Source organism: Camellia sinensis, chromosome 2, assembly GCF_055761805.1.
Source record: "Camellia sinensis isolate YWXY chromosome 2, ASM5576180v1, whole genome shotgun sequence".
In the NCBI taxonomy this organism is placed as follows: domain Eukaryota; kingdom Viridiplantae; phylum Streptophyta; class Magnoliopsida; order Ericales; family Theaceae; genus Camellia; species Camellia sinensis.
The window spans coordinates 182,210,940-182,236,909 of record NC_138962.1 but is presented as its reverse complement, the minus strand read 5'-3'; the positions used below and the strand labels follow the sequence as shown (position 1 = coordinate 182,236,909).

General features: G+C 35.4%; 1 protein-coding gene across 2 annotated transcripts; it reads right to left on the bottom strand.

Moving 5' to 3' along the window:
- LOC114308771 (3-hydroxyisobutyryl-CoA hydrolase 1) lies at positions 1-24,050 on the bottom strand. Of its 2 annotated transcripts, none has more exons than XR_014362176.1 (14): positions 23,905-24,050; positions 21,589-21,669; positions 20,681-20,749; positions 9,504-9,564; positions 8,925-9,004; positions 8,694-8,777; positions 7,382-7,466; positions 5,532-5,617; positions 3,793-3,914; positions 2,762-2,822; positions 2,325-2,423; positions 765-866; positions 495-705; positions 1-361 (listed from the first exon to the last, which is right to left on the bottom strand). XR_014362176.1 is itself a non-coding variant. In XM_028254430.2 (14 exons), the coding sequence occupies exons 1-14, from the start codon at positions 23,941-23,943 to the stop codon at positions 224-226; spliced, it is 1,149 nt and encodes a 382-aa protein (XP_028110231.2). In that variant the 5' UTR covers positions 23,944-24,050; the 3' UTR covers positions 1-223. The 2 variants fall into 2 exon arrangements, 1 of the variants encoding a protein (XP_028110231.2); XM_028254430.2 differs by having other exon boundaries at positions 495-536.
- Positions 24,051-25,970: the final 1,920 nt, after the last annotated feature.

Here is a 25,970-nt window from a genome sequence, read left to right as displayed (position 1 = left end):
TTTCCACTGTAATGCATTGGGCATGATGCTACTTTATTTGGTATCAATTTATTCTACAAATTTAGTACATCTAAATACTCATCCCCATACCATATGGGAATATGAACATCTTGCAGATCAACTATCCCCGTAAATGATATCATGATATGAGGTATCCCAAAAGAAAAGATTTAACATTCTAAAGTTGTGATTTTGCAAATTCCAACTCAGTTTAGAATGTTGCTTACAGCTTTGCGATGGCATGTCCAGGCAAGTTTGATCTCACAGGGAGCTTTAGATCCTCCCAATCTTTGTCATCCACCTTAGAGAAGTAACGATCAACCATTTCATCACTCACTAGCACCAATTTAGAAGGTTCCCACTGAAAGAAAAAAAAAGAAGCATGAAAATACAAGTGAATTTTCGGTTGCAGAAGAAACTACACAATGATTCCGTACTCATGGAGGAATAATATATAATGTGTTGAGATATAAAGAAACAGAATTTCAATCAACCTTTGGGTTCTTATCTTTATCCAACAGTATAGCCCTGCAACCCTGCATTTGAATTTGGCATTTAGAAAAGAAAAAAAAAATCTAGGTAACATGAAAATTTACCAAGAATTTTATCATCAAAATGAAGTGTAGGGTGTTGTGGCTGCCATATGCAAAATGAATCTTGTCCACATTTTCCAAATCTGGTTTAAATTGAGGGTATGCTGCACAACTGCATTTAGAGAATCACTTAGAATATAGATAGGGGCAAAGTATGAGTTTAACTATTACCTCAAAGAAATCCTTGCTGACTTGTCCATCCATGATGTTACAAACTATTCTGTACTCACGAACAAGGCATTGACCCACACCTTGGACCCTCCCTTCTCGTATCTGAATTGCATTTACAGAAGAAAGTTTTTGTCTATAAACCTTTGAACAAGCCTTTCATCATACAATTTCTACATTTTTGTCTATATTGAAAGAGGGAACAGAATTTCTAGTTTCAGCCTTTTGTAGATGTCCACAAGCAGTAGAAAATCTCCTTTCTTGTAATGTTTGTTCCCCTTCCTCTTTCCAAACACAATTAGTGTTAAAGTGCATTTAATAGATTTTTAAGCTTCTGATTCTTCATTTTCTTAAAGTTAAATTATTGTTTATTAACATGCATAATTATGGAATAAAGCATCATAGAATCTGAGTGGCAAAATAATGCATATCTTGTGTGCTACTAATAGCAATACTGGAGAGTTTTTGGTTTTTATTTATTATTATTTTTTTCGGTGGTTAGGAGGGCTACACATTGTGATTAGCACAATGTCTATGTGAAACACTGTTTTGAATAAAGAGTTGAGGAGTTGAAGTCACACTCAACCATTAGTTAGACTTAATTCAAAATACAAAAAATAATTATTACACCATGCAACAGTCTAGGTAAATATAGAAAGCATCCACATTGATTCAAAACCCTACCTTTGGGAAACATGTGTAATTGATATGGCAATGCATTCCACAGGCACGTAAATTCAGTAATCATATTTTATTAAATAGCAGAAATGGACAAAAAAGTGAGCAGGGTTCAAAATATCGGCCGTTAGTTATTATATCGGCTGGTATGTAACAAAATTTTGGTCTATCGATTCAGAGGCAATGGTTGTATCAGAAAGAAATAAAATCACAAGTACTGGCTGATACTGCCGATACGATTTCATATGTCATATCAGTCGATTTGGCTAATATTTTCTTCGTTAAACCATACATCTCCTTCAAAACGCGATGAGTTCCCATTTTCCTCTCATTTTCTTTATAATCTTAGATCTAAGCTCGGTTTTGGCTTACACAGTTGTTATTCTTCATGGCGTATGGGTGCCGGTTGGTTAAATCTTAAGATCTAGCTGTGACAATCACAATAAGAGATTATTTTCTCAGTTTTTATGATTTTGTTTTGTTTGCATTGATTGTGGCTGTGGTTGTTCTTCTTAATATGTGGAGGTGTGGTGTTTACAGATAGTGAGCTATGTAGTGTAGTGTATAAGGGCACTCTGTAGTGACTGGTGAGTTGTGTGAGCCATCTCTCTCTCTCTCTCTCCATATATATATATATATATATATATTGTGAATTTGTGGACAGCGGGAATGCTTCCCTTAGAAGGAGTCAGGACAGTCAATGTAATACAACATATGATATGTGGAGAACAACTTACTCCCCTTCAACCCCTCAATAAGTGGATTAATTTCAGAGTACCATGTTACCAATTCTTCTGAAAGTATTCAGTCAATAGTTTCATGATTAACTTCAGAAAAAAATATATGTGTCAAGGCAAGGGTTAACAAAGGCATGATGATCCATACTGATCTGAGAGAGATTTTAAGACTTGTTGGGGATGCTGTCTTCAGTGACTTAATTGTTGAAGAGATCCAATTGTCTGTGCTGTTTACAGCTTCCCTCTCCTGCAATACCAAACACAAGATTTGGCTCTTATAATTACATCTGCGTAAAAAGAAATGGTAAATAAAGCAATTACTAATAGAAATGGAAAGCCTATGTCGTAACCAAGTCACAAACTTTTGTTACATCAATCGCAAAATTTTGAACATTTTGTCACACTAATTTGTGGCGAGGTTACATATTTTGTGATTGATGTTACGAAATTTTGTAGTAAAGTTACGCCAATTTGTGGTAGGGTGCATATGGTATGAACCCTAGGGGGTACACACCATAGGGTCTTCCTAAAAATGGTTATCAAATCATGTTTCCACATGGAACTGATCCCATCTCATCAACTTACAAGTGCAAATATAATTTCTTCAACCGTTCTTCGAGAGAAGCACCTGTTAATGATATCCAATCTGTAGCCACATAAGTACTGAAAATGAGGAGCGCAGACAAAGCCAGGTTTGGTGGTTTACATCCCAAGAGTCATAATGAAGTTCTTTAAACTATAGAGCATATTAAACTTTTGGGCATGCAATGGATGTTTAACACAGGTTTAATCATAATAGTATTTAGGAAATCAATGAAGGTAATGGATAATTAAACAGCAAGGATTACTATAGACGTTTGTGATGTGAAACATTAAGAAAAAAGACTAATGCGACCATCACTTGTGATTGCGACTAATATATCAAATAAAGAACAGACCAAACTAATAACAATAATGTAGCACTTAAAATCTTTTATACCACATTTGGTATAATATCATGTGTCACAATCACAACCATTAATGCAATGGATCCCAAATGAGTTGCATTAGTACTCAATGGTTGTAATTGTGACACATGATATGGTTTTCAACAGAAGATCATAATTCATGAAGTTTTCTCTCTTCCACTTGACAAGGCTGTCTATTCAATATCTGAAAACAATGATTTTGAGATATTTTCAAGGATTCAGTTTTATTTTAGGTTTCGCAACTGGAAAAACAATCCTCACAAAATTCTTAATAGTAAGTATATCAGTGAGAAGGACAAGCAGATGCAAAAACATGAACAAATAAATTGCACTTTTGCAATGTTAACCATATCGATGGGTGGATTGACAACCACCAACTACCACCATGGCCACAACCAGCTATGCATCCCATAGACAACTGTAAAATACATGTCGTTTTACCAAGAAAACTGAATCATTTATTTCAAAAACCACTTTAAATCTCATAAATTTCCAAGAACCATGGTGAATGTATACTATAGTTGACAAAACCTTGCAGGATAGATGAAAGGTCACACACAACAATCCCCACCAATAATCTAAGTAAAACAAACCCCACAAACACATAGGTAAACGAAAAATAAAGAACTAAATGTACAAAAATCTTACCGGTTGTAGGAACTCTTCTCTTTCAAACTAGGTTGCTGAGAGAATTCATGAATAGTTGCAGAAATGATGTCTGGATCGCTTGAATTTACCTTGCATAGGGCTTCTTCTAACAAAGACAATCTCTGTTCATTGGTGAAGGCACGTAAGAGAGGAATTAGAATCCTCCTATTAGTACACTATAAAATAAAAATGAGAGACAATATTCTACACCTATAGCAAAGAGGTGTTGCCAGATTAGAAAAGTAGCACCAACAAGAAGAGTGCCTTGCCTCTTCATATGTCATGCAGCTAAGAAGCATGGACACAACACTAACATCCGTCACGTAAAATTTCAAAAAGTGTAGGACACGACAAATGGACACATGCAAACTATATAATTTATATATTTATTAATATTATATTTATGGATAAATAATTATTACATCATATATATGAATATTTAAGTCAAATATAATAATTTTTAAAGAATAGGTATAAATTTACATTATTTTTGTTTTATCATTGGATTCCATGATGTTATTCAAACTTGTAATGTGTCCAAGTGTCCAAGTGTTAGGAAGTGTCCAACGAGTGTCATGTTCACGCGTTACCTTCTTAGAACTGTCTATGCTTCTTAGCCATGCAATGATAAAAAATATATATATATAGGTACAAAAACAATATACTTTTTCTGTTTGTTTTTTATGGATAAAACTAATGGATTATTACTATGAGAGGTAAATATAATGAAGAAGAACATTGTTAGAACAACAGGCATATCAAATTTCTAAGTACAGTTGGATGAGTATTAGCATGGTTTGACTTCAATGAACTACATAAATTGTTTAATTGAGCACACTCAGTATTAGCTAAAGTTGTAGAAAGAACCTTGAATGTTCCATAAGCTATAGAATCAATTAAAATTAAATAAATGACCCTTGCTACTATCTCAAAAAACTGTGCATCCCTTTGAATGGAAGCTGACATTTAGACCTTCATACTATATTGTCCCCATAAAGAACATATAACAAAAAGGCCTGAAGTTATTTATTTAATTCAAAGAACATTTGAAAACAAGTCAGAAAATTGAAAGTAAGGTGGTCAAGTTGGCAATTCATCTTTTTCTATTTTTGTTTCCAAAATCTGTTTTGGGGAAAGTTTTCTGGAAAACCCCACTTTGTTTCCCAAAACAAGAAAACAAAAACAAAAACAAATTTTTTATAATTTCCAGAAAAAAATGAAAAAAAAAAAAGACAAAATGAAAACCCAACCAAACAACACAAGCAATTTTCAAAAAATTAGGATACGGACATGACGGAGATAAAAATATATATATATTTTTATTTGTTTTTTCTGTGAATATAAATTTAGGGTACAGAGATATGAGAGGCATCGATGTATATGTGGGTGGGATTATTTATTTATTTATTTTCCAATTTTTCCCGCTTTGTTTTCATATATTTTACTTTGATCCCAAATCAGCTTTCTAAAATTATAAAAGAACCCACAAAGGTGCCCAAAGGCATGTCCAAACACAGGAAATGCATGTCCATGAAGTGTCTCCAACATGCACTGCAAAAAAATTAACACACCACATGGCGTGTCCACGAAAGCACGTCCACAAAGTGTCAATATCCAACATGTGTTGGACACGAACACAACACCTATTTTGGATGTCTGCCCTCGCTAGCCGTACATGCACTATAATTTGTTCTATGTATACTGTTTGTTAGAATTTACAAACTGCAAAGGAAGTATACCACTGAAGAAACAAAATGAGTAGCAAGACCGCATGCAAGCATTTCAGCACCATCCAACCTAGAACCTGTGAGACCGACATATTCTCCTGGGAGCAGATGGCAAAAAAAAAAAAGTTAATGTTACAGCATAAATGACATCTAATATCTACAGGTACTAAAGGTAATGCAATCCATAAGAGGCTCAAGAGAGAGTATATTTAAAAAAGAGAAATGTTAAAAATTGAAACCAAACCTTCTTCAAACCTTGCTTAGTTAATTTTTCACTTTAGTTTGGTCTTATTTTTTGTTTCCCTTGCATAATTATGCTGCTGTTTTGTTGAGTTTTCTTTGAGTAAAAAAGTAAAGGACATTTTTGTAACTACCAGGTTTTCAGCACATGGGATGTAGGGATTACTTAGCATTTAATTTGACAGCTAAATCCACAAAATAGAAACTGCTAGTCCTTCTAACAAACATTACAATTTTAGCCTCTTTCTATTATAAATAGAATGACTTCCACTGATCCTCCACCCATTCCCAAAATTTCACTTTTTAGAACACAGCTCTACAGCTTGTGCACGCTACAACACAGCCACATACATGACAGAGAGACAGAGAGAGGAACCAAAACAAAGTAAAAAGCAACTTTCATTTGGAACATGGGTAACATGCAGATATTGGCAGATACATTGGTTCAAAACATTCAACATATATCAAAGACCACGTATCCCTTTCCCCAAGGTTACACGCATGAAAAGAGATGGTTATGAAATAGATACCTAAACACCTCATTCCTAGATAACATTCAAACCTCTTGAAACAACCACCAGAACAAATACATGCAAATCCATATCGCTAATCTAATACACCCTGGTCATGATTCACACTAGATATCCCAAATATTTTTGGACTTCACTGATATTAAAATCACACATGCAACTTCTCATAGATTTTTTTTTTTTTTTTTTTTTTTTGATAAATGCAACTTTTCAAGTTAGAAACTTTTCAGAAGATCCCCACAGAGGCACAGAAACAAGACCACCATTTCAAGGACCAAACTTTAATATGTACTACTTCTATATATTGGTCTATCATTAACAAATATTTTTTTAAGAAAGGAAGAACACTCGATGTATTCTTTTATGACATCAATGAAAATTCAAATTAACTTTGATTCTTCTTATAGAATTTGATATCAGAATGAAGCTTTTGGAACCATAACACAGCTTGAATGGATAGGTGAAGAATTTGTGCCACCAAAGAATCAAATATTATTGCCAATTTGCCAGAGCCAAAAATTCACAAGTGATGGAGGCATCAGCTTAAAGGGCCTGTTTGATGCAACTTTTTTTAAACTAATAAATAAAATAAAAAGCCAGAAGCAAAAAGCATCAATTAATCAAAGGGTTCAGAGGCCAAGCCATTTGTGCAACAGTTTCCTGCTTTTCTAATTTTTTTTACCAATGCATCATGCTGTTAAAGTGCGCTACACAGAGAGAGAGAGAGAGAGAGAGAGAGAGAGAGAGAGAGAGAGAGAGAGAGAGAGTCTATATTCCAAGAATTATTATCAAATTTTTGGAAAAGAAGAAAAGTAGAATTAATTCAAAATAATCCCAAACAGAGAGACCCTAAGAGCTTAAAACAGGAAACGTGTGGATTTAAGCGTCAAACTCATAATACTTCGAATTACAATAAAGCTCGCCTTTGATAAAATAAATTATATGTCCAAATTCCCAATTCATGACCTCCATCTTGCCACAATAGTAAAGAAAGGAAATGTGACAGAATTACATACATATTGAAAAACTATTTTAGGATGATATACGAGGACATTCCTACATAAACAAGGTAAGTAACATATCAGGCATTACCAAAGAATCCAGGAAGTCTTGATAAAAAATACGAGGCACCTACATCTGGGAAGAGTCCCAAAGCTGTTTCTGGCATCGCAAACACCTGGGGGGGAAAAAAAATACAAGGATATGCTTACCTAACAAAGAACCGCAACTAACTTGTAACTTCAAGAATGGACAAGAAAAACTGATTGCACGATATTGAGTTTGTTATTTACAAGCAGCAAGCACAAAGTACAATAGATTATCATTAAGAAATTCTCATAGTTCTTTTTGGTAAATAAAAGCAATATTCAATAAACGCCAGAAGAGGCAGAACTAATAGTAAATTCTAAGTCCCACTAGGCGAAGCTCATGCCTAAAGCATGATAAAGTATAGTTGAATATAGATGACATTGTAAAGTAAAGAAAACATTGCAATGAACTTCACAATCAGATAGATAAATTCAGTTTTAGTGTCAAGAAGATAAATACAAAGTCTCAGGATCTCAGCCTTTAAAACACCTTAAACATTCACATACCACAGCAGAAACAAAAATAAAGGAAAGAAAATAAAAGATTGGAGGAACAAAAAAAAAAACATTCCAAAGACTAAAAAATAAATAAATAAATCGAACAGCTCTCAGAAGCTTATTTTATGGCACCCCTCTATGATAAAAATGCATTTTATTTATTGGATTGGTTATCAATGAAGCAATACATAAAACTGGAACATTGTTTGTGCACAAGAGTAATGTGCAGTATATAAGCATGAGACCACCCACACCTCAATAGCTAGCTTTCGGGATTGAGTTCTACCCAAGACAATGTAACACCCAGCACCCCATTTTTAAAGTTAAATCAACAACGTTTTTCTTCTCTTTAGGAAAATCAATAGAGACACAGAATGAATGGTCATTTATATTCAAGCTTTCCTTCAGTAACATGTGCTGTAATCTTATACAGAAAACTAAACAAAAATACTGCTACATTGTGATCCATTCTCCATGCTTTATTGACGGTAATCATAAAGCCGATGATTTTTGTGCCCCAACAGGATAGAGAAAAGCATATTGCAATAGTGCACAAAGAATTTATTGGATGATTCTGGTTAGAATAATTCAAAGAACCTGTGAGCTTTGAGAAATATTCAACATAAAAGGAGGGACAAGAAGCGTAGACCATTGGATAACATGACTACATATTTTCTAAATATCAAGAATAGGGTAAAATCAGAAACCAAACGGGTGTGTAATGATCTCAAGGTCAGAGGAAGTTGCAATTTGAACTATGAAGATCTAAATAAAATGACATGACATTTCAGAACTGAGATAATGAGAAAGATGGATACCGAATTCTCTGTTGCAACTCGAAATCTACCATGTATTGAAGCTCCTGCTCCACCTCCCATGACAATTCCATTAAGAATTGAAACCTTCAATTATTTCAAGCCAACAATAAGTTTGTGTGAACACCTCATAAAAATTGCTGAAAATAACTTGTCAAAGAAGGCCTTCAATGAAAGTAAATAAATAAACAAAATTGATCATCAAAGATACACCCAATTTCCCAAATGAACCACCTGGGGTTTACTGTATGTAGCCATCACATAGTTCAAGATGAATTCTTTCTGGAAAAATTTTGCACCTAATTTCCAATTACCTGATGCACAAAAACAAGCAACAGGGTGGCATCAATAATGCTATAATGTGAGTGTTTGGGAAGTTGCTATTTTAGTAGGCTATTTTAGTAGGCTAAAATTTGTATTTGGGAAGATAGTTGGATTTTTTTTTAGTTGGATGTGATGCTTGTGAGAGAAAAAGTGAAATGATTATAAATTTGATGTGGCATTTTGTCTTATTAACTATTTTAGCCTATTTTGTTTGTTTGTGGATTTTAGCCAAAAGAAGGCTAAAATCCAACGTGCCAAACACCCCCTATATACTTTAAGATGAAGGTAGTCCATGTTTTCCATTCCAGCATCCACCTAAAAGGAAATGGCTGAAAAGTCTATTAAAACTCAGAGAGAAAAATGAAATGGTTAAAAGGGAAAGGTAAAAGACTACACATCCATTATGACTAAAGATGCTCGCTATTTTAGACGCATGTATCTACATGTCTATTGACAAAATAAAATAGAAAAAAAAAAATGAACCTCTACCTTTAATATCCCGGACTACGGCAGCAACATCACCACCAGCAGAAAATGCTCTTCCTTTCCCCTAAAACCATATAACCAAAAATTACGTGGGAACCATGAATGACATCACTAGGAGGGTAACAATATTTACAATTATCAGAAAACTGAATAAATTTTTTTTTAATTAAAATTACTGATTCTGAAATAAAACAATCAATCAAAAAAGGGATATCGCAACATTGGGTTAAGATGCATAAACAACCACTATAGCTTGTGTACGTAACATAATATCTGTTAATGTATATGGTATATATTCTTACATATATTAGGTATTGATTTCCTAGATATATTAGGTATTGCCATAGTTAGGTCTCTTATAGGATATTCTTTCTCATAATTAGATTTCTAGTATGATACTCTTTCTCAACCTATATATACAGGTCTTCTATTGTATTTAACACAATTCATTCAATACAATATATATTATTTTCTCTCTCTCTCTACTATTCTAACATGGTATCAGAGCTATAGGTTAAGCTCTTGGTGTTTTTCGCTTTACCGGCGGGCGGCAGCCTTTCTTTGGCCGCCCGTCGGATCTCAACCTATTCGGCTGTCATATTTTTCTTGTCAATATTGTTTCGTGGTGATCTCTTCCTTTGTTCGTTGGTTTATTTCTACTCCAAATATCTCTATCATATATATATATATATATTTAGTTTTTTACTTGCAATACATTTTTTTGTTTCTCCACTTTAACTTTCTCTCTGCTTCAACCTCAAATTGGTTTCTATCTTTAAACCTAATTGAGTTTGAGGGGGGTATTATACCTATATCATGGTGAACATGGTTATACACCATGCAAACCACCTAAGCCATCTCCTATGGCACACAACTTAAGCCGCCCTTTGTGGCCCACCACCCAAACCGCCTCCTTTGGCGCACAATCCAAGCCGCACTCTCTGGCACACAACCCAAGCCGCTCCACTCTGGTGCACAATCTAAGCTGCTTTCTCTGACGCACAATCCAAGCTACCCTCTCTTGGCGCACCACCAAACTCGCCTCCTGGCACACCATCTAAGCCGCCTTCTGGCGCACACAGTCATCTGTTGCCATCATCGTTTAGCACCACGTCATAACTTATGTGTGTGTCATGCTTGCTGGTTCAACATCCAGTCTCTACAACCGTCTGGCATGACCCCATAAACTGTCCCGACAATGATTCTGGTTAGCTCCTACATCGGTCCGACATGACCTAACCCCCGTCCTATTAGCAATGGGAACATCAAGATCTGATAAATCAAGGATAGGAGCACTAGAATCAGAATTACCTGGACTCTCAGGAGAAAGGGTTGACTCTGGACACTCATCCAGAAAAGAAGTTAGCAGTAGAGAAAGGAAAGTAGTCTCTTGCATCCAAGTTACTCGCTGTCTGTCCTTATCCCAGATATAAACTTTGCCTGCTTCCTTTTCCTCAACAACTGCTGGCTCATCATCCTCTATCTGGTCAACCACAGGCAGAAATGGAACAGGAATCTCTTCACACCAAGGCTCCCCCTGAAGGGATGACTGTGAGACCGGGGGAGGTCGGAAAGTAAGGCTGAGACTCAAAGAAAGTGACATCCATAGAAACAAACTATTTGCGAATAAGAGGATGATAATAATTATAACCTTTTTTGGTGGCAAAATAACCCAGAAAAACACACTTAAAGGACCTAGTATCTAATTTACCACAAGTAGGTGAATGATTATGGACAAAGCAAACACAGCCAAAAGTCTTAGGAGAAATGGAGAACCCGGAAGACGTAAACCCGAACAAAACGTGAAGAGGTGTTTGTGTTTGCAGGACTTGGGTAGGAAGATGATTAATCAAATAAGTGACAGTGAGAACCGCTTTCCCCCAATAGGATTGAGGAATCCGCATCTCAAAGAATAGACAATGGGCGACATCAAGGAGATAGCGATTTTTGCGTTCAGCAACACCATTTTGCTGAGGGGTATTAGTGCAGGAAGTCTAGTGAATAATGTCATGAGTGGCGAAGTAAATGGCAAGACCAGAGTCAATATATTCCCCCTCCCCCCAAATTATCAAAACGTAGAATTTGTACTACCGCCCCAAACTAAGTATAAATCATTTTATGGAAGTTTTGAAATAGTGAAAACACTTCACTTTTATCATTCATCAAATAGACCTAAGTAGCCCTAGAACAACCATCTATGAAGGTAACAAACCATTTGTGACCAGTTAAAAACACAAAATGGGGAGCACTAGGTCATGTACTCAGCATCCTGTTAGTAATCATGTCTCTTATTCTAATTTGCCTTCGTCACATAAAGTTTTTCTGTCTAAAGTGTCTTCTGTGAGTCTACCTACCAATTTTCAGAATGCTCTCTCTATTCCTGAATGGAAGCATGCCATGATGGAAGAGATGAGCCTGTAAGTGGATGTACACGGTAAAACACAAAGTAGATGGGTCCATAGAACTGTACAAAGAAAAAGTGGTTGTTAAGGGCTTTACTCAGACTTATGGGGTGGATTACCAAGAGACATTCGCACCGGTTGCTAAGATGAATTTCGTGAGAATCTTACTCTCTCTTGCTGCAAATTTGGATTGGCCACTTCATCAGTTTGATGTGAAGAATGCCTTCCTTCATGGAGATCTAGCAGAAGAAGTCGATATGGATATTCCTTCTGATTTTGCAGATGCTAAGTCCAACGGTAAAGTATACAAGCTCCGAAAGTCACTTTATGGGCTAAAGCAGTCTCCTAGGGCTTGGTTCGAAAAGTTTGCTCAAGTTATGCTGAAATATGAGTTCAAGCAAAATCAAGCTGATCACACCTTGTTTGTGAAACACTCCTCACATGGTAAGACCATAACTCTTATTGTCTATGTTGATGATATTGTTCTGACAGGAGATGATGTTGAGGAGATTCCCCATTTGAAAGAATACTTAGCCAAAGAGTTTGAAATCAAAGACTTAGGCTATTTGAAGTATTTTTTGGGCATTGAAGGAACTCGGTCCAAGGATGGCATCTTCATATGCTAGAGGAAGTATGTACTTAACTTACTAAAGGAAACTGGAATACTTGGAGGTAGCACGTGTGATACACCTCTAGAACCAGGCCAAAAACTGAGTGAAGATCAAGAGGGAGATTCTGTTGGCAGAGGGAGATACCAAAGACTAGTGGGAAAGCTCATATACTTATCCCACTCACGTCCAAACATTGCCATTGCCGTGAGTGTGGTGAGTCAGTTTATGTATGCTCCAAGAACTTCCCACTTAGAGGCCGTAATGAGAATCCTGTGATACCTGAAATCTTCTCCTGGAAAGGGTCTTTATTTCTCAAAGCATGGCTCTCTCAGTGTGAAGGCATTTACTAATGCAGATTGGGCTGGATCCGTCACTGACAGAAGATCAACTTCCGGATATTGCACATTTGTTGGTGGCAACCTAGTCACATAGCGAAGTAAGAAACAAAATGTGGTTGCTAGATCTAGTGCTGAGGCAAAATTCAGGACTATGGCTCAGGGTGTCAGTGAGTTACTATGGATTAAACTATTATTGGGAGACTTGGGAATCCATCTGAATAACTCCATGCGACGATACTATGACAACAAAGCCGCAATCCACATAGCTCATAAGTTAGTTCCTGCAATGGTCCGACACGACCATAAACTGTCTCTCGACATTAGTTCCAGCCAATTTCTATATCAGTCCGGCACGACCTTAAATTGTCCTGGCATTAGTTCCAGCCAGTTCCTACAATGGTCCGACATGACCATAAACTGTCTCTCGACATTAGTTCCAACCAATTTCTATATTGGTCTGGCACGACCTTAAATTGTCCTGGCATTAGTTTCAACCAGTTCCTACAATGGTCCAACACGACCATAAACTATCTCCCGACTTTAGTTCTGGCCTCTAATCTATTTCAAGCACCCTTGCGCTCCCGTTCGAATTTTGCAATCTATTTGCCTTTTATTTTATTTAGTTTTATTTCATGTTTTAGTTTCTCTCTCCAAACTCAAGATGTTTATCCTCCTTGAGTTTGAGGGGAGGATAATAATGTATATATGGTATATATTCCTACATATATTAGGTATTGATTTCCTAGATATGTTAGGTATTGCCATAGTTAGGTCTCTTATAGGATTTTATTTCGCATAGTTAGATTTCTAGTAGGATATTCTTTCTCAACCTATATATGCAGGCCTTCTATTGTATTTAACACAATTCATTCAATATAATACATATTATTTTCTCTCTCTCTCTCTCTCTACTATTCTAACAATATCTATCTATTATCCAAATATTGTTGAGTCCTAAAACACAAGAAGATGGTATGGAATGGAACTAGTAGCATAAATAAACTTAAAGAAAAGGCTCAAATTGTATACATCTCAAAATCAAACTAAACAAAAATTATAAAAATCTACTTTTTATACTGAAAATAGGCTCACTTTCCATCAAAAGTTCCTCTATTCTGTTCTTCCCACACTAACCACATCAATGCCAAAGGAACCAAATACCATGCCTTCCTCCTGCCTACTTGAGCTCCTCTCTATTAACAAAGAAACACCCCCACCCTCCAAGGGAACACCCAGTCCACACTAAACATAAGAAGCAAAGAGCATAACTCCCCCACCACCTTACAATGAATAAGAAAATGTCTCACTAACTCCCCATCATGCTTACACATGCAACACCAATTGACGTACGCTTGCCTTGCCTAATAATAAAATTTTCAACGGTAAGGATCTTGCCATGAGAGATGTGTGACATATATGGTGATATTAACAATATAGGGGGAGAAACATGAAGGCGGAAGAGATGGAGAGTTCGTAGTTTAGCTCACATTTATGCTTTTATGGGTTTCATTCTTGGTTGAGCACTATTTTATCTCTTACGTTGACTATTATAATATTTTTCTATTTATGGTTTATTTATTTTTATCAATTCACCATATGCATTTCTTAAGGTATTAGTGTTTAAATATTTTGAAATAGATTACTCCAAATTTCTAACACTCTCGTGTCTTCTACAAGGAATACTTCTACAAGTGACACGGAGTACTTTTCCAACAAGTGTTGAAAGTGTTTGTGCTTCTTAGCTCTCCAGAAATATAAAACCTTCTCAACTGCCCTAACTCGTAATTCATCACAAAACCCTAAGCCCATCTTCTCTACCATAAACCCAAAAGAATTGAAGTCCTAGCCCAGCATTTGTTATCGTAAGGCAGCCTAAGGCCCCATCTTACAACACCCAGCCCAAGCTAAGGCCAGAACAATTTAAATCCTTGGCATCAAGTACAATCTTTTGCACACCAAGATGCATTCTATGTTATTAAATGGGTTGATGTGGACAAAGAAACCATGGCATGAGATCCTAAGTATACTGTAGGAAATTAATCATGTAAAAAGTGTGCTCAAAACTCTAGAAAACAAATCAGAAAGCCAAGATCAAGAAATATGTCTGATGATTCCAAAGATATTCCATATTTCAGCCAAGATTTAGCAAGTGCATGTACCCTTCAGTACTGTCTTTCAAACCAAATACATATCTGAATTTCATATTGATGTAAATTATTTACTTATGCTATCCAAAAAATGTTAGCCATGTGATCTTGCCAATATTCAAAACAACACAATGGCCTGGCTCATAAAAGTTATTGACATATGAATGAGGGAACTAAACCTTAGAAAAACATAATGAATTGAACGCTTCAACAGCCTCCAAAAGTACCCAAGCAAAAGTATGCTTGCCAAAATCAAGTGTGGGTAGACAAACAAGGGTGATATCATTTTAGAAATAAATGTAGATGCTCAAACTAAAATGTGTTGGAATTAAGAAATAGTGATATTATAATTATGGTAGTGTTAGAATTAGGAAAGAGTGATATCGTAATTATGGGAGTGTGTATAAAATCTGTGATTGTGTCAATCACAGATTTAATACCTTTTTTATCTTCGTTTCCTATTTTGTAATATTGTTTCATTATAAATACAAGGCTCTATCTCATTCATAGATAAGCCAAATAATTCTTTTCATTCTTTTTGGTATCAAAGCCAAAACACACAAACCCTAGACCACGCCCTCCTCCTTATTGGCCCCTGTTCTTCACTGCCCAGCAATTTCTTCATCTTCTTTCTTCTTCCTCCAGCAGCCAACAGACCTCCTCTCCCCTCTAGACCACCGGACAACCTAACCCACCACTCCTAGACCACCCGAAACCACTTACCCACCCTCCTATACCCCTCAGCAGGACTGTATTACACCTGTTGAGGGCCTTGCTGCTGTCAACCAGGTCCTGGCCTAGAGCACTTCGACTAGGTCTTCCCCTGGCCTAAATCGGTTTGATACCCTCTTTAGGGTGATTTAAACCCTTTTTCTCCCTTTTACAGGGTGTAGTGCTGATGCTTTAAGCACTTTAGCCGTTGAGTTTTTTCCAGCTTTTTTGGTTGTTTACTCGAACTATGTTGCTGTATTACTGTCTATTTCAACCCTCATCATCTCCCAATGGATAACTTATCTTCTACCATTCCTACTAAGGTATCTACTGTGGTCTCCACCAAACCCGTGCCTGTTCCAAGTATTGATTTTTCTCTTTCCCATCACACTCATATTCATCGTAATACGAGTGTGGTGTTGAATAGGAAAAATTTTACTGGTTGGAGCCATTCCCTTAAACTTTACCTTGGGGAAAAGGGAAAGGCCCATTGGCTTTTATCTACTATTACCCTGCCAGCTACGACAGACCCTACACGTGCTCAATGGGATATTGATAACTGCACTACATTGGGATGGATGTTCAATTCCATGGAAGATCGAATTTATCATATGTTCCTTTATTGCGATACAGTTTCAAGTTTGTGACAAGCATTGTCATAGATGTACGCTCATGCACACAATGATGCCCGTATCTTTGCGCTTTACCAAGATATACCCCGGCCTCTCAGTCTCCTCTTGGCCTTTCTGTAATTGAATTCTTTGGCTATCTTCAGGCTCATTGGGAGGAACTTGCTCAATATGAGCCTTTAACTGACCTTCCACCAGAAGCCGCCTCCCTTATGTCCAAGAGGCTTGCCCGACAGCACACTTATCAGTTTCTCATGGGTTTAAATTTTGAATTTGAATCTCTTCGAATTCAGATTCTCGACACATCACCCATGCCATCTCTTTATGAGGCTTTTGCCACTATTGACAGTGATAAGCGTCACCGGCGATTGATTCAGCCTAGTGTTCCTTCAGTACCTCCAGTCTTAGCAAATCAGATGGCTCTTGCTGCGAGTTCTGGTTCTCGAAGTTCCACCAGTTCTGTTACTTGTCAACATTGTGGTGCGCCTGGACAAGTCAAAGCTCATTGCTTCAAACTTCATCCTGAGTTCAGGCAATGCCCTTCACCGACCTTGTGGTCCTGCTACACGTAGTTCTGGCTCTGCTCGCAATGCTGCTTTGGTGGAAGTTACTCCTGCTTCTGAGCCTCCTAATGTCCCTAATCTACAGCAATTACAGACTCAAATTGGTCAGCTTCAGGCCCAACTTGGATCTCTCACCACTGGTATTCTTGGTCCGTCATCCTTTACTGTCACCCTTGCTATAGGTACTTCTACTGCTTTCCATATTCAGTCTGCTAATCCTTTATAGATTCTGGATTCTAAGGCTAATGATCATATGACTGGTGAGTTTTCTTTTCTTTTCTTTCCTCTCTTGCACCCATCATTGTTGCCCAATCTGTTTGTCTAACTGACAATTCTTGCTCTTCTATCCAACATAAGAGTGTTGTGTCTTTATCCCCTGATATCTCATTATCTTCTGTGTTGCATGTTCCCAAGTTTGCTTATAATCTCTTATATGTTAGTCGTCTTGCCAAAACCTTTAATTTTGCCATCATCTTCTTACCTTCTTCGTGTCTTTTACAGGACCTGAGTTCGAAGAGGATTTTTAGTAGGACATATGAGCGCAATGGGCTATACTACTTTGGGGATCCACCGGACCAACCTTCTTTGCCTTTAGCCAGTTTTCAAGCGTCTGTTTTGCCTGTTTCTATATCTTGTGTTTTTTTCTGTTAAAACTTTAGAGTTATGGCACGCCCGTATGGATCATGTTAACTTTCAATATTTATGACAACTTTTTTCGTTATTAAATAAAGCTTGCAAGGATTCTAAATTTCATTGTTACTTGTGAGTTGTCTATACATATCCGTACTAATTATATACCACATATGACACGTGCCCCTAGTGCTTTTGACCTTATTCATTCTGATGTTTGGGGTCTCTCTCCTGTTCCTGCTTTTCGAGTCATCGTTATTATGTGACTTTTATTGATGATCACACTAGGTGCACTTGGGACTATTTACTTTGCCGCAAGTCTGATGTGTTTCCATTTTTGTTCAGTTTTTGCAAATGGTTAAGACAATTTCATACCAATGTTAGGAACATCCACTCTGATAATGGTGAGGAATACATCTCCAATGAGTTTCGTTCTCACCTTAATCGAACGGGTATTGCTCAACAACTTACATGTCCTCGAACCCCTGAACAAAATGGTGTGGTTGAACGTAAAAACCGTCATATTATGTCTATCATGCGTTGTCTTCTTCGTGAGTGTACCCAAGTCTTATTGGCGCATGTTCTTCTTACTGCTGTCTATCTCATTAATAGGACTCCTAGTCATGTGTTACATGGCCTTACTCCATTCCATATTCTTATGCCTAATACTACCATTTTTCCTCTTTTGCCTCGTGTTTTTGGGTGTACATGTTTTGTTCAAGGCCGGCGTCCCACTCACACTAAGTTAGATGACAAGTCTATTCGTTGTGTTTTTTTAGGGTATTCTTCCATATCAAAAGGGTATAGATGTTTTGATCATGTGTCTCATCATTTTCACCATACTCTGGATATTACTTTTTGTGAGGGTCTTTCTTTTTTTAGTCCTAACCCCCCGTTGCAGGTTTCCCCCTTCAGCTACTCAAAGTGTTCGCCTGATCCCCATTTTGGATGCGGTTGCGGATAAGGTTGCCCCCCCCTCTCATCCTCCACCTTCGCCTCCTTTCCCCCTCCCTTACAGGTATACTCTCGCCGCCCTCATGTTCAGCCCCCTCCTGCTTCCTCTCCAGATCTTTGGTCAGGTACTTCTTCCCCTTTACATTCCTCTCATTCCCTTCCTCGCCGTAATCCTTTTTGGGATCGCCATCCCCTCCAATTGTTGAGGTTATCTATATAGTACTAATCATCCCGTTTCCCAGTATCTCTCATATGACAGGGTTTTCGACTCATATCATTATTTCCTTGGCAAGCTTGAGTCTAAGTCTATTCCTCGGTCTGTGTCAAAGGCCCTTCAGAATCCAACATGGGTGGCGGCAATGTAGACTGAAATGGCAGCTTTAAAACAGAATCATACTTAGGATTTGGTTCCTTTACCTTCTGGCGAGAGTACTGTGGGATGCAAATGGGTCTTTACTATTAAGTACCTACCTAATGGCTCCGTTAACCGTTATAAGGCCCGCTTAGTGGCCAAAGGCTTCACTCAAATTCCTGACAAGGATTTTGGTGATACCTTTGCACCAGTTGCCAAGCTTACATCTGTTCGTCTCCTCATCTCTCTTGCAGCATCCTATTCTTGGCCCCTTTATCAGCTTGATGTCAAGAATGCCTTTCTACATGGGGATCTTCTTGAGACGATTTATATGGTCCCTCCTCCTGGTTTTCGAGCTGCGGGGGAGTATTCGGGGCAAGTATGTCGACTACGCAAGTCTTTGTATGGCTTAAAACAGTCTCCACAAGCTTGGTTTGGTTGTTTCAACTCAGCTAATCTCCATGGGCTTTGTTTAGTGCCATTCAGACCATACTTGCTTCATCCGTCGTAATTCTACAGGTCAATGTATAGTCTTGTTTGTGTATATGGATGATATCATTCTCACTGGTGATGACTCTATTGGCATTGATCAAGTCAAACAGGATTTGGAACACACCTTTGATATTAAGGATTTGGGGAATCTCAAGTATGTTCTAGGATTGAGGTGGCTCGCTCACAATAGAGGATTTCCTTAGCTCAAAGGAAGTACATTCTTGACTTACTTAAGGATACTAGTATGTTGGGGTGTAAACCTGCTTGTACTCACATCAAAGTCCGGCAAATTACTAGAGGATCTAGGTATGTATCAGCATTTTGTTGGACGTCTCATCTATCTGACCAATACTAGACCTGACTTGAAATTTGCGGTTAGTGTGGTTAGCCAATTCATGCATGCACCTCGTACAGAATATCTTGATGCGGTTCGTCACATCTTGAGATATTTAAAGACCTCTCCTGGCTTGGGATTGTTCTTCATAGCTAATCCTCAATCTGAACTCTTCTGTTTTACTGATGCTGACTATGCAGGATTTAGAATGGATACGCATTCTACTTTTGGCTTCTGTACTTTCTATGATGATCATCTTATGTTATGGAAAAATAAGAAACAAGCAGTTGTTTCTAGGTCTTCTGTAGAAGTTGAGTATAGGGCTATGGCACAAGGCACTTGTGAGATTATATGGTCGCGCTCTATTTTGGCAGAGTTAGGATTTGAGGAGATTGCTCCTGCTTCTTTATTTTGTGACAAGAAGTCTGCTATTATGTTGTCTTCTGATTCTGTCCTACATGAGTGTACTAAGCATATAGAGGTTGATATACATTTTATTCGAGAGAAAGTTCGGATTGGTATTGTGAGACCATCCTTTGTCTCTTCTTCTTAGCAGTTAGCAGATATATTCACTAAGTCTGTCAGCCCAACGTTACTCCAGTCGTTTATCGACAAGCTGCGTTTATTGAATATCTTCACACTAACTTGAGGGGCAGTGTTGGAATTAAGAAATAGTGATAATATAATTATAGTAGTGTTGGAATTAGGAAAGAGTGATATTGTAATTATGGTTGTGTATATAAAATCTGTGATTGTGTCAATCACAGATTAAATACCTTTTTTATCTTTGTTTCCTATTTTGTAATATTGTTTCATTATAAATACAAGGCTCTACGACCTCATTCATAAATAAGCCAAATAATTTTTTCATTCTTTTAAATGCACAGGACTTGCAAGCTACAAAAAGTTACCAAACTTTCAAATATTTAGAAAGTAAAGATGTCTACTTCATTGATTCATAAACTTTTCGTGCAATTTGAACACAAACTTGAATGTTGTGATTTGGTAGGAAAGTACCTTCAAAATTATTAGCTTGACATTACAATCCTCCTCAGAAGCAAGGAATAGCTCCAATAGCCGAGATACCTAGACAAAAAAATGAAGAGAAATATCAAACTCTTGCCCCATTGAGGTCATGTCCTAGCAAGACAAATATTTTATTAAAATATGAAAATTATACATTTATCAACATATGGTTGCAGAATTCAAGATAACATGAAAAAAAGGACACAATGACAAACAACCTAAACTTACATTGGATTGTAGTTGAAACAAGAATGCAAGCAAGTAAATGGTGCACATATTAATGAAGAACCATCATATCAATGAAGAGAAAAGAAAATCATTGAAAATTTACTAAACAAATATATAAACAAGTGATGGACTTCACCAACTCTTAAAACAATGCTATGAGACAACGGCATCACAAGTAGAATATTGAGATTTGCTTCCCAATTTCTTAATCCACCATGATAGTTAGGCCAAAACAACAATCAAAATCAACATCAGAAGAATTAGCATGTCCCACTCCAACAATGTTCACAAAAGTGTCTTAATAATAAGTTTTAATTATGTGTACATCCACTAGATCAAAAACAACAACTCTCAAGAACCATCCTTGGCATCACCAAATATGCAACAAAAACAAAGAACAAAAGAAACCATAGGTCTGTAAGAATTTGAGAATAGACCAAAACAAAAAGTATCCGCAAACAAATGTAGATACCAATCTGATAATAGCAGTACCAAAACAAAAATAGCATTAAGCAGTGTTAACAGCCTATTAAGGTAGTAACCATTAGTGCTAAATACAAATGTGTTAGATAGTTCAACCATGTAATGATGTAACAATAGAAAAAAGAAACTTAAAAAAAAACAAATAAAAAAGAAGAAGGGCTACTAATCCAATAATATCATTATTATACCATTTGAAAGGAAAGTGCATTCAATTGCTTAGGCCTGTTTAACAAAACTTTTATCCCATAAGAGTAGTCTTCCAGCAGAACCTGCCAAACAAAAATTAATAAATAAAATGTGCAAGCTATAGTTACGAAAAACATCTAATAATAATACCAAGATTAAAAGAAACATTCAAATCAACATCATCATCCGAAGAAAAAGTTCACAATTGCAAAAATTATTATATACATAAAGAGTAATTCATGATGGCATAACTTCGTCCATTTTCCCAACTACATGTTATTCTAACAACTAAAATAAATAAGGCTAGTACATCTCCAATTAAGGGTGGCAAGGGATAGCACACAAGCTAATTACTTATAGTAAATATGTGAAAGTTTCATTTGTTAGCGCTCACCAAGAGATTAAATATATATATATATATTACGCATATCAACGAATATCAACCACACTCAAAATAGTGTTTTGGAACTAGAAATGGAAAAACCAGTGTTCGAAGTTCACTAACCATGATTCCCCACCAAACAATCCCTAAGCATGCATTTCTAGTTTTAATTGCTATCAATCAATAATCTCATGTCAAATTATTGATTTCCTGTGAAAACCTTAATGGCATACATATCTGGAATTGGATCTACCAATTTCCATATTTCGGTATGTACACAAACAAATAGAGACATTAATGAAACCAAAAGATATTTTCTTTGAGGCTGTGTCAAGTCTTAAGATGAATGTGGTAAGAGTGCATTGATTCTAGTCAATGAGGAGGAGGAGCTTCATGGCTTGGCTAACAATTTAGGGTTCAAGGCAGGATCTCTAACCTATCTCATGCCTTTGCTTCTTACTTGGATCTCCTTTCATGGCTAATTGTAAGACACCGTTGTTTAATGCTTTGAGAGAAGATTAGCTTCATAAAAGAAATAGTATTTATTGAAAGGTCCTTATCAAGTTTCAAGAGCACCCTTTCTAGCCTCCCAAGTACCAATCTATTTAATGTTATGATTTGTGATGTGGGGATATTCCATTATATGTGGTATTCCCAGATTTGTTTTAGTGTTGTGATTTATAAGAATGCTTGATTATGTGACGTTTAATATACAGCAGGATTCATGTTGAATGCTCAAATCAATAGAGTTAGGAATGTGAGGTGGAGTCATCGAGGCAAGGCAATGGATGAGTCCTACCAAGGGGTGGAGACTTGTAAGGACAAAGAGGACGAGATAATAAACCAAACCAAGCCTTTAAATCCCATCAAATGGGGTCGGCTAAGAGGACAGATAATAGAAATCCTGCCATTTTTTATTTGGGAAAGGGGCTGCCAATGCTTTTCTGTGGGAAAGCATTTGAAAGTTGCTGTAGTTTAGAGTTTAGTTTTATTCTATTGATTTCATTTATTTTGAGATTGATTTGGGTTTTTATATTTCCAAGCCCATGAAGTGGGGGTTGTTCGCATCCACTAAATGGTCACTTGCTAGTCACATGACCATAAAAGTGACATGATAAGTGGACCTATCGTGTCTTGGCAAATGAGCAAGGGGATGTTTAAGTTGGACCATTCATAAGAGCCCTATATAAATAATCAAGTTTGAAACATGGTTGAATATTCAATTCTATGATTTCTATCTTGTGGGAAACAATCCATTTTGGGGAAAAAAATTAAACAAGAAAAGTACATCAAACCTCAAATCAAAAGAAGATGTGAAATAACAATAATGGTGAAAAGGTAGAACGCTTCTCAACGGACACCTAAAATAGGGATTACACAAGAAAATGCATTGAACTTTAAGGCTTCAATCATTTGATTTGGAAGATTAGCACATGAAGTACATCAAAATCTAGATTACATTATTGGGTTGTAGAATAAAAACAGTTAACTGAATATTGAACAGAAGCCCAAGATATCCAACTCTACATTATTCATTCTTCAAGGACTATTTCCGATTTAATAAATCAATGAAATCAAACTTTGATTGCTGATAAAATTGAGAAAATTTCAAGAAAATAGAATCTTGAATGACATTTGTATGTTGTGTTTGGTTATTAGAGATAACAAAACCCTCACCTCAACAAGCCCAGAGATCAGCATCAAGCAGCTTAACAAGTGGCCAATTAGTAATCTATCTATCTATCTAGTAGAAAAAAGACACTAAAATAATAACAATCCCTTAAAATTCAAACTTTCTTGGCAACCAAACGGAGCATATGAGTGAACCCAAAAGCTATAAACATCAGATATGCTCAATTAAACAAAAAGTTGATTCATTTCATAACTAGAACATGAAATTGTTACAAAACAGAGCTGAATTGGTGGAGAAACGAACCTGATCAGCATCACCGTTGCTGTAATTGATTGGTTCCATGATTTGTTTTCCGGGTTGGGAGCTCTGGAGCTCAGGTCTATCTCCCTATACGGTGATAATATAAGTTATAATATTATTATTTTAAAACTATAATTCACTAATTATATATAATTCACTAATTATATAAATTATAAATATTAAAAAAATTATATATAATTCACTAATTATATAAATTATAAATATTAAAAAAATTAAAATTATATTATATTATCTGTTTTTATATTAATTTATATTATCTGTTTTTATATTAATTGATCTATATAGTATTTTTTTGTTAACCTAACTAAAAAAATTATGTTAAAATGATAATTAATTTTTTATTTTTTATTTTTTATAATTGATTTGATAATTATAAGAGAAAAAATAAAATAATCATAATTTAAATATGATATTTTATTTTATTAATTATTTTAATTTATTTTATTTTTATTAATTATTTTAAGTCTAAACTCATCTTCTCAAACCGTCCTAAAATCGATAATGATTTTCAGGTTCAATCGGTTCTCACGTGTATCACGCGTAAGTGTAGTTTTTTTTTTTTTTTTTTTTAAGTTTTGATTTTAAACTTTAAAAATAATTTTTAAATTTATTGTTTTTCATGTTTTTGTTATTTATAGTAAATTTTCTTGGTATGTTAGTTTTCTTTTTTAAATACACTTAATTTAATTGTACTTAAAAAGTAAAATAGTTGTGAATTTTTTTTAAACAATTCAATAAATACAAATATATATATATATGAAAAACATATAATTTTTTGTATTTTCCAAAATTTTTAAAGATTTTGTCAAAATTTTTGGTTTTCAGTTTTCAAAAACTGTTTATGAGTTTTCAATTTATATATTTTTTATTTTTATTGAAATTTTTTTAATATTTTGGTCGTTTTTTTATTTTTTTGTATGTATCTAATCTAAATATATTTAAAAGGTAAAATATTTATGAATTCTTTAAAATGAAATTAATAAATCAAAAAATGTAATAATTTTTATTTTATTTTTTTTGCATTTTTTAGTAATTAGTAAATTTTTTAAATATTTTTTCATGAATTTTATGCTTTATATGTGTTTTTAAATTAAATTGAATCTTAACAGTAAAAAATATTGATTAAAATATTTTAAAAGTTTACTAAAATAAAATAAAAAAACTATTGAAAACATTAAAACTATTTTGAAAATTTCAAAACCAAGCACAATGATAATGTTTTGATGGCTAAGGTCCCTCAACCTTATTTTAGGTTATAAAATACATAATTTATCTTTTTTTATAACATAAGTTTGTTTGGATTTTGACAAATTGAATATTCTATTGCTGACTTCACGGTAGAGATTTTGGAAACTGACTTCGTAAGGGATATTTCGTCGGAGATTTCGTAGGGATTTTGCAAGTGTTGCAGTGAACTTGACGATAGATATTGTTATGATCGTGTAGGTGTTACAGTGTGTTGATCATATAAGTTTGTCAGTGGAGTTGAATCAGGTATGTTTTCAATGGAGATTCCACATGGATTTTGATTTTTGTTTTGAATTTTATGTAAGGATTCCGATTTCATATTAGTTTTTCGAGTGTATTTTTGCATTAGGCTTTTATTTTCAGTTTCGATCAATTTAAAAGAGAGGCTAGCTCAGTGAAGTTGTTTATGATTTTTGGAGTTGATTTTTCATTCTCTGTTATTGATCAATTTTAGAAAGAGGCCAGCTTGATAGAGTTGATTTTGATTTTTGGAGTTCATTTTTCATTCTCTATTTTTTGATCAATTTCAAAGAGAGTTGACAATGTAGTTGATTTTGATGTTTAGAGTTCATTTTTCGTGCTCTATTTTTTATCAATATACTGATCAATGATAAGTTTTGTTCTTTATTTTTTTAAACCAGAGAATTTTTTTTAAACCAGATAAATTTCATTCTCTGCACTTTGTTGGTATAATTCAAAGAAAATTGTAAGTTTGTTATTATAATCCAATGAAAATCACAAAGAACATTATAAGCTCATATGGACATTTATTAGAAGTTTCTAATGCAGATAGAATCTCA

Bases quoted from the DNA above. Each gene is read 5' to 3' on its own strand.
- LOC114308771 (XM_028254430.2), bottom strand. From the start codon at position 23,943: ATGGAACCAATCAATTACAGCAACGGTGATGCTGATCAG. The intron at 21,670-23,904 runs GTTCGTTTCTCC...TTTGTTTGGCAG, and splicing joins GCAACGGTGATGCTGATCAG to GTTCTGCTGGAAGACTACTC. The intron at 2,823-3,792 runs GTAAGATTTTTG...ATGTGGCTACAG, and splicing joins GAGAAGAGTTCCTACAACCG to ATTGGATATCATTAACAGGT.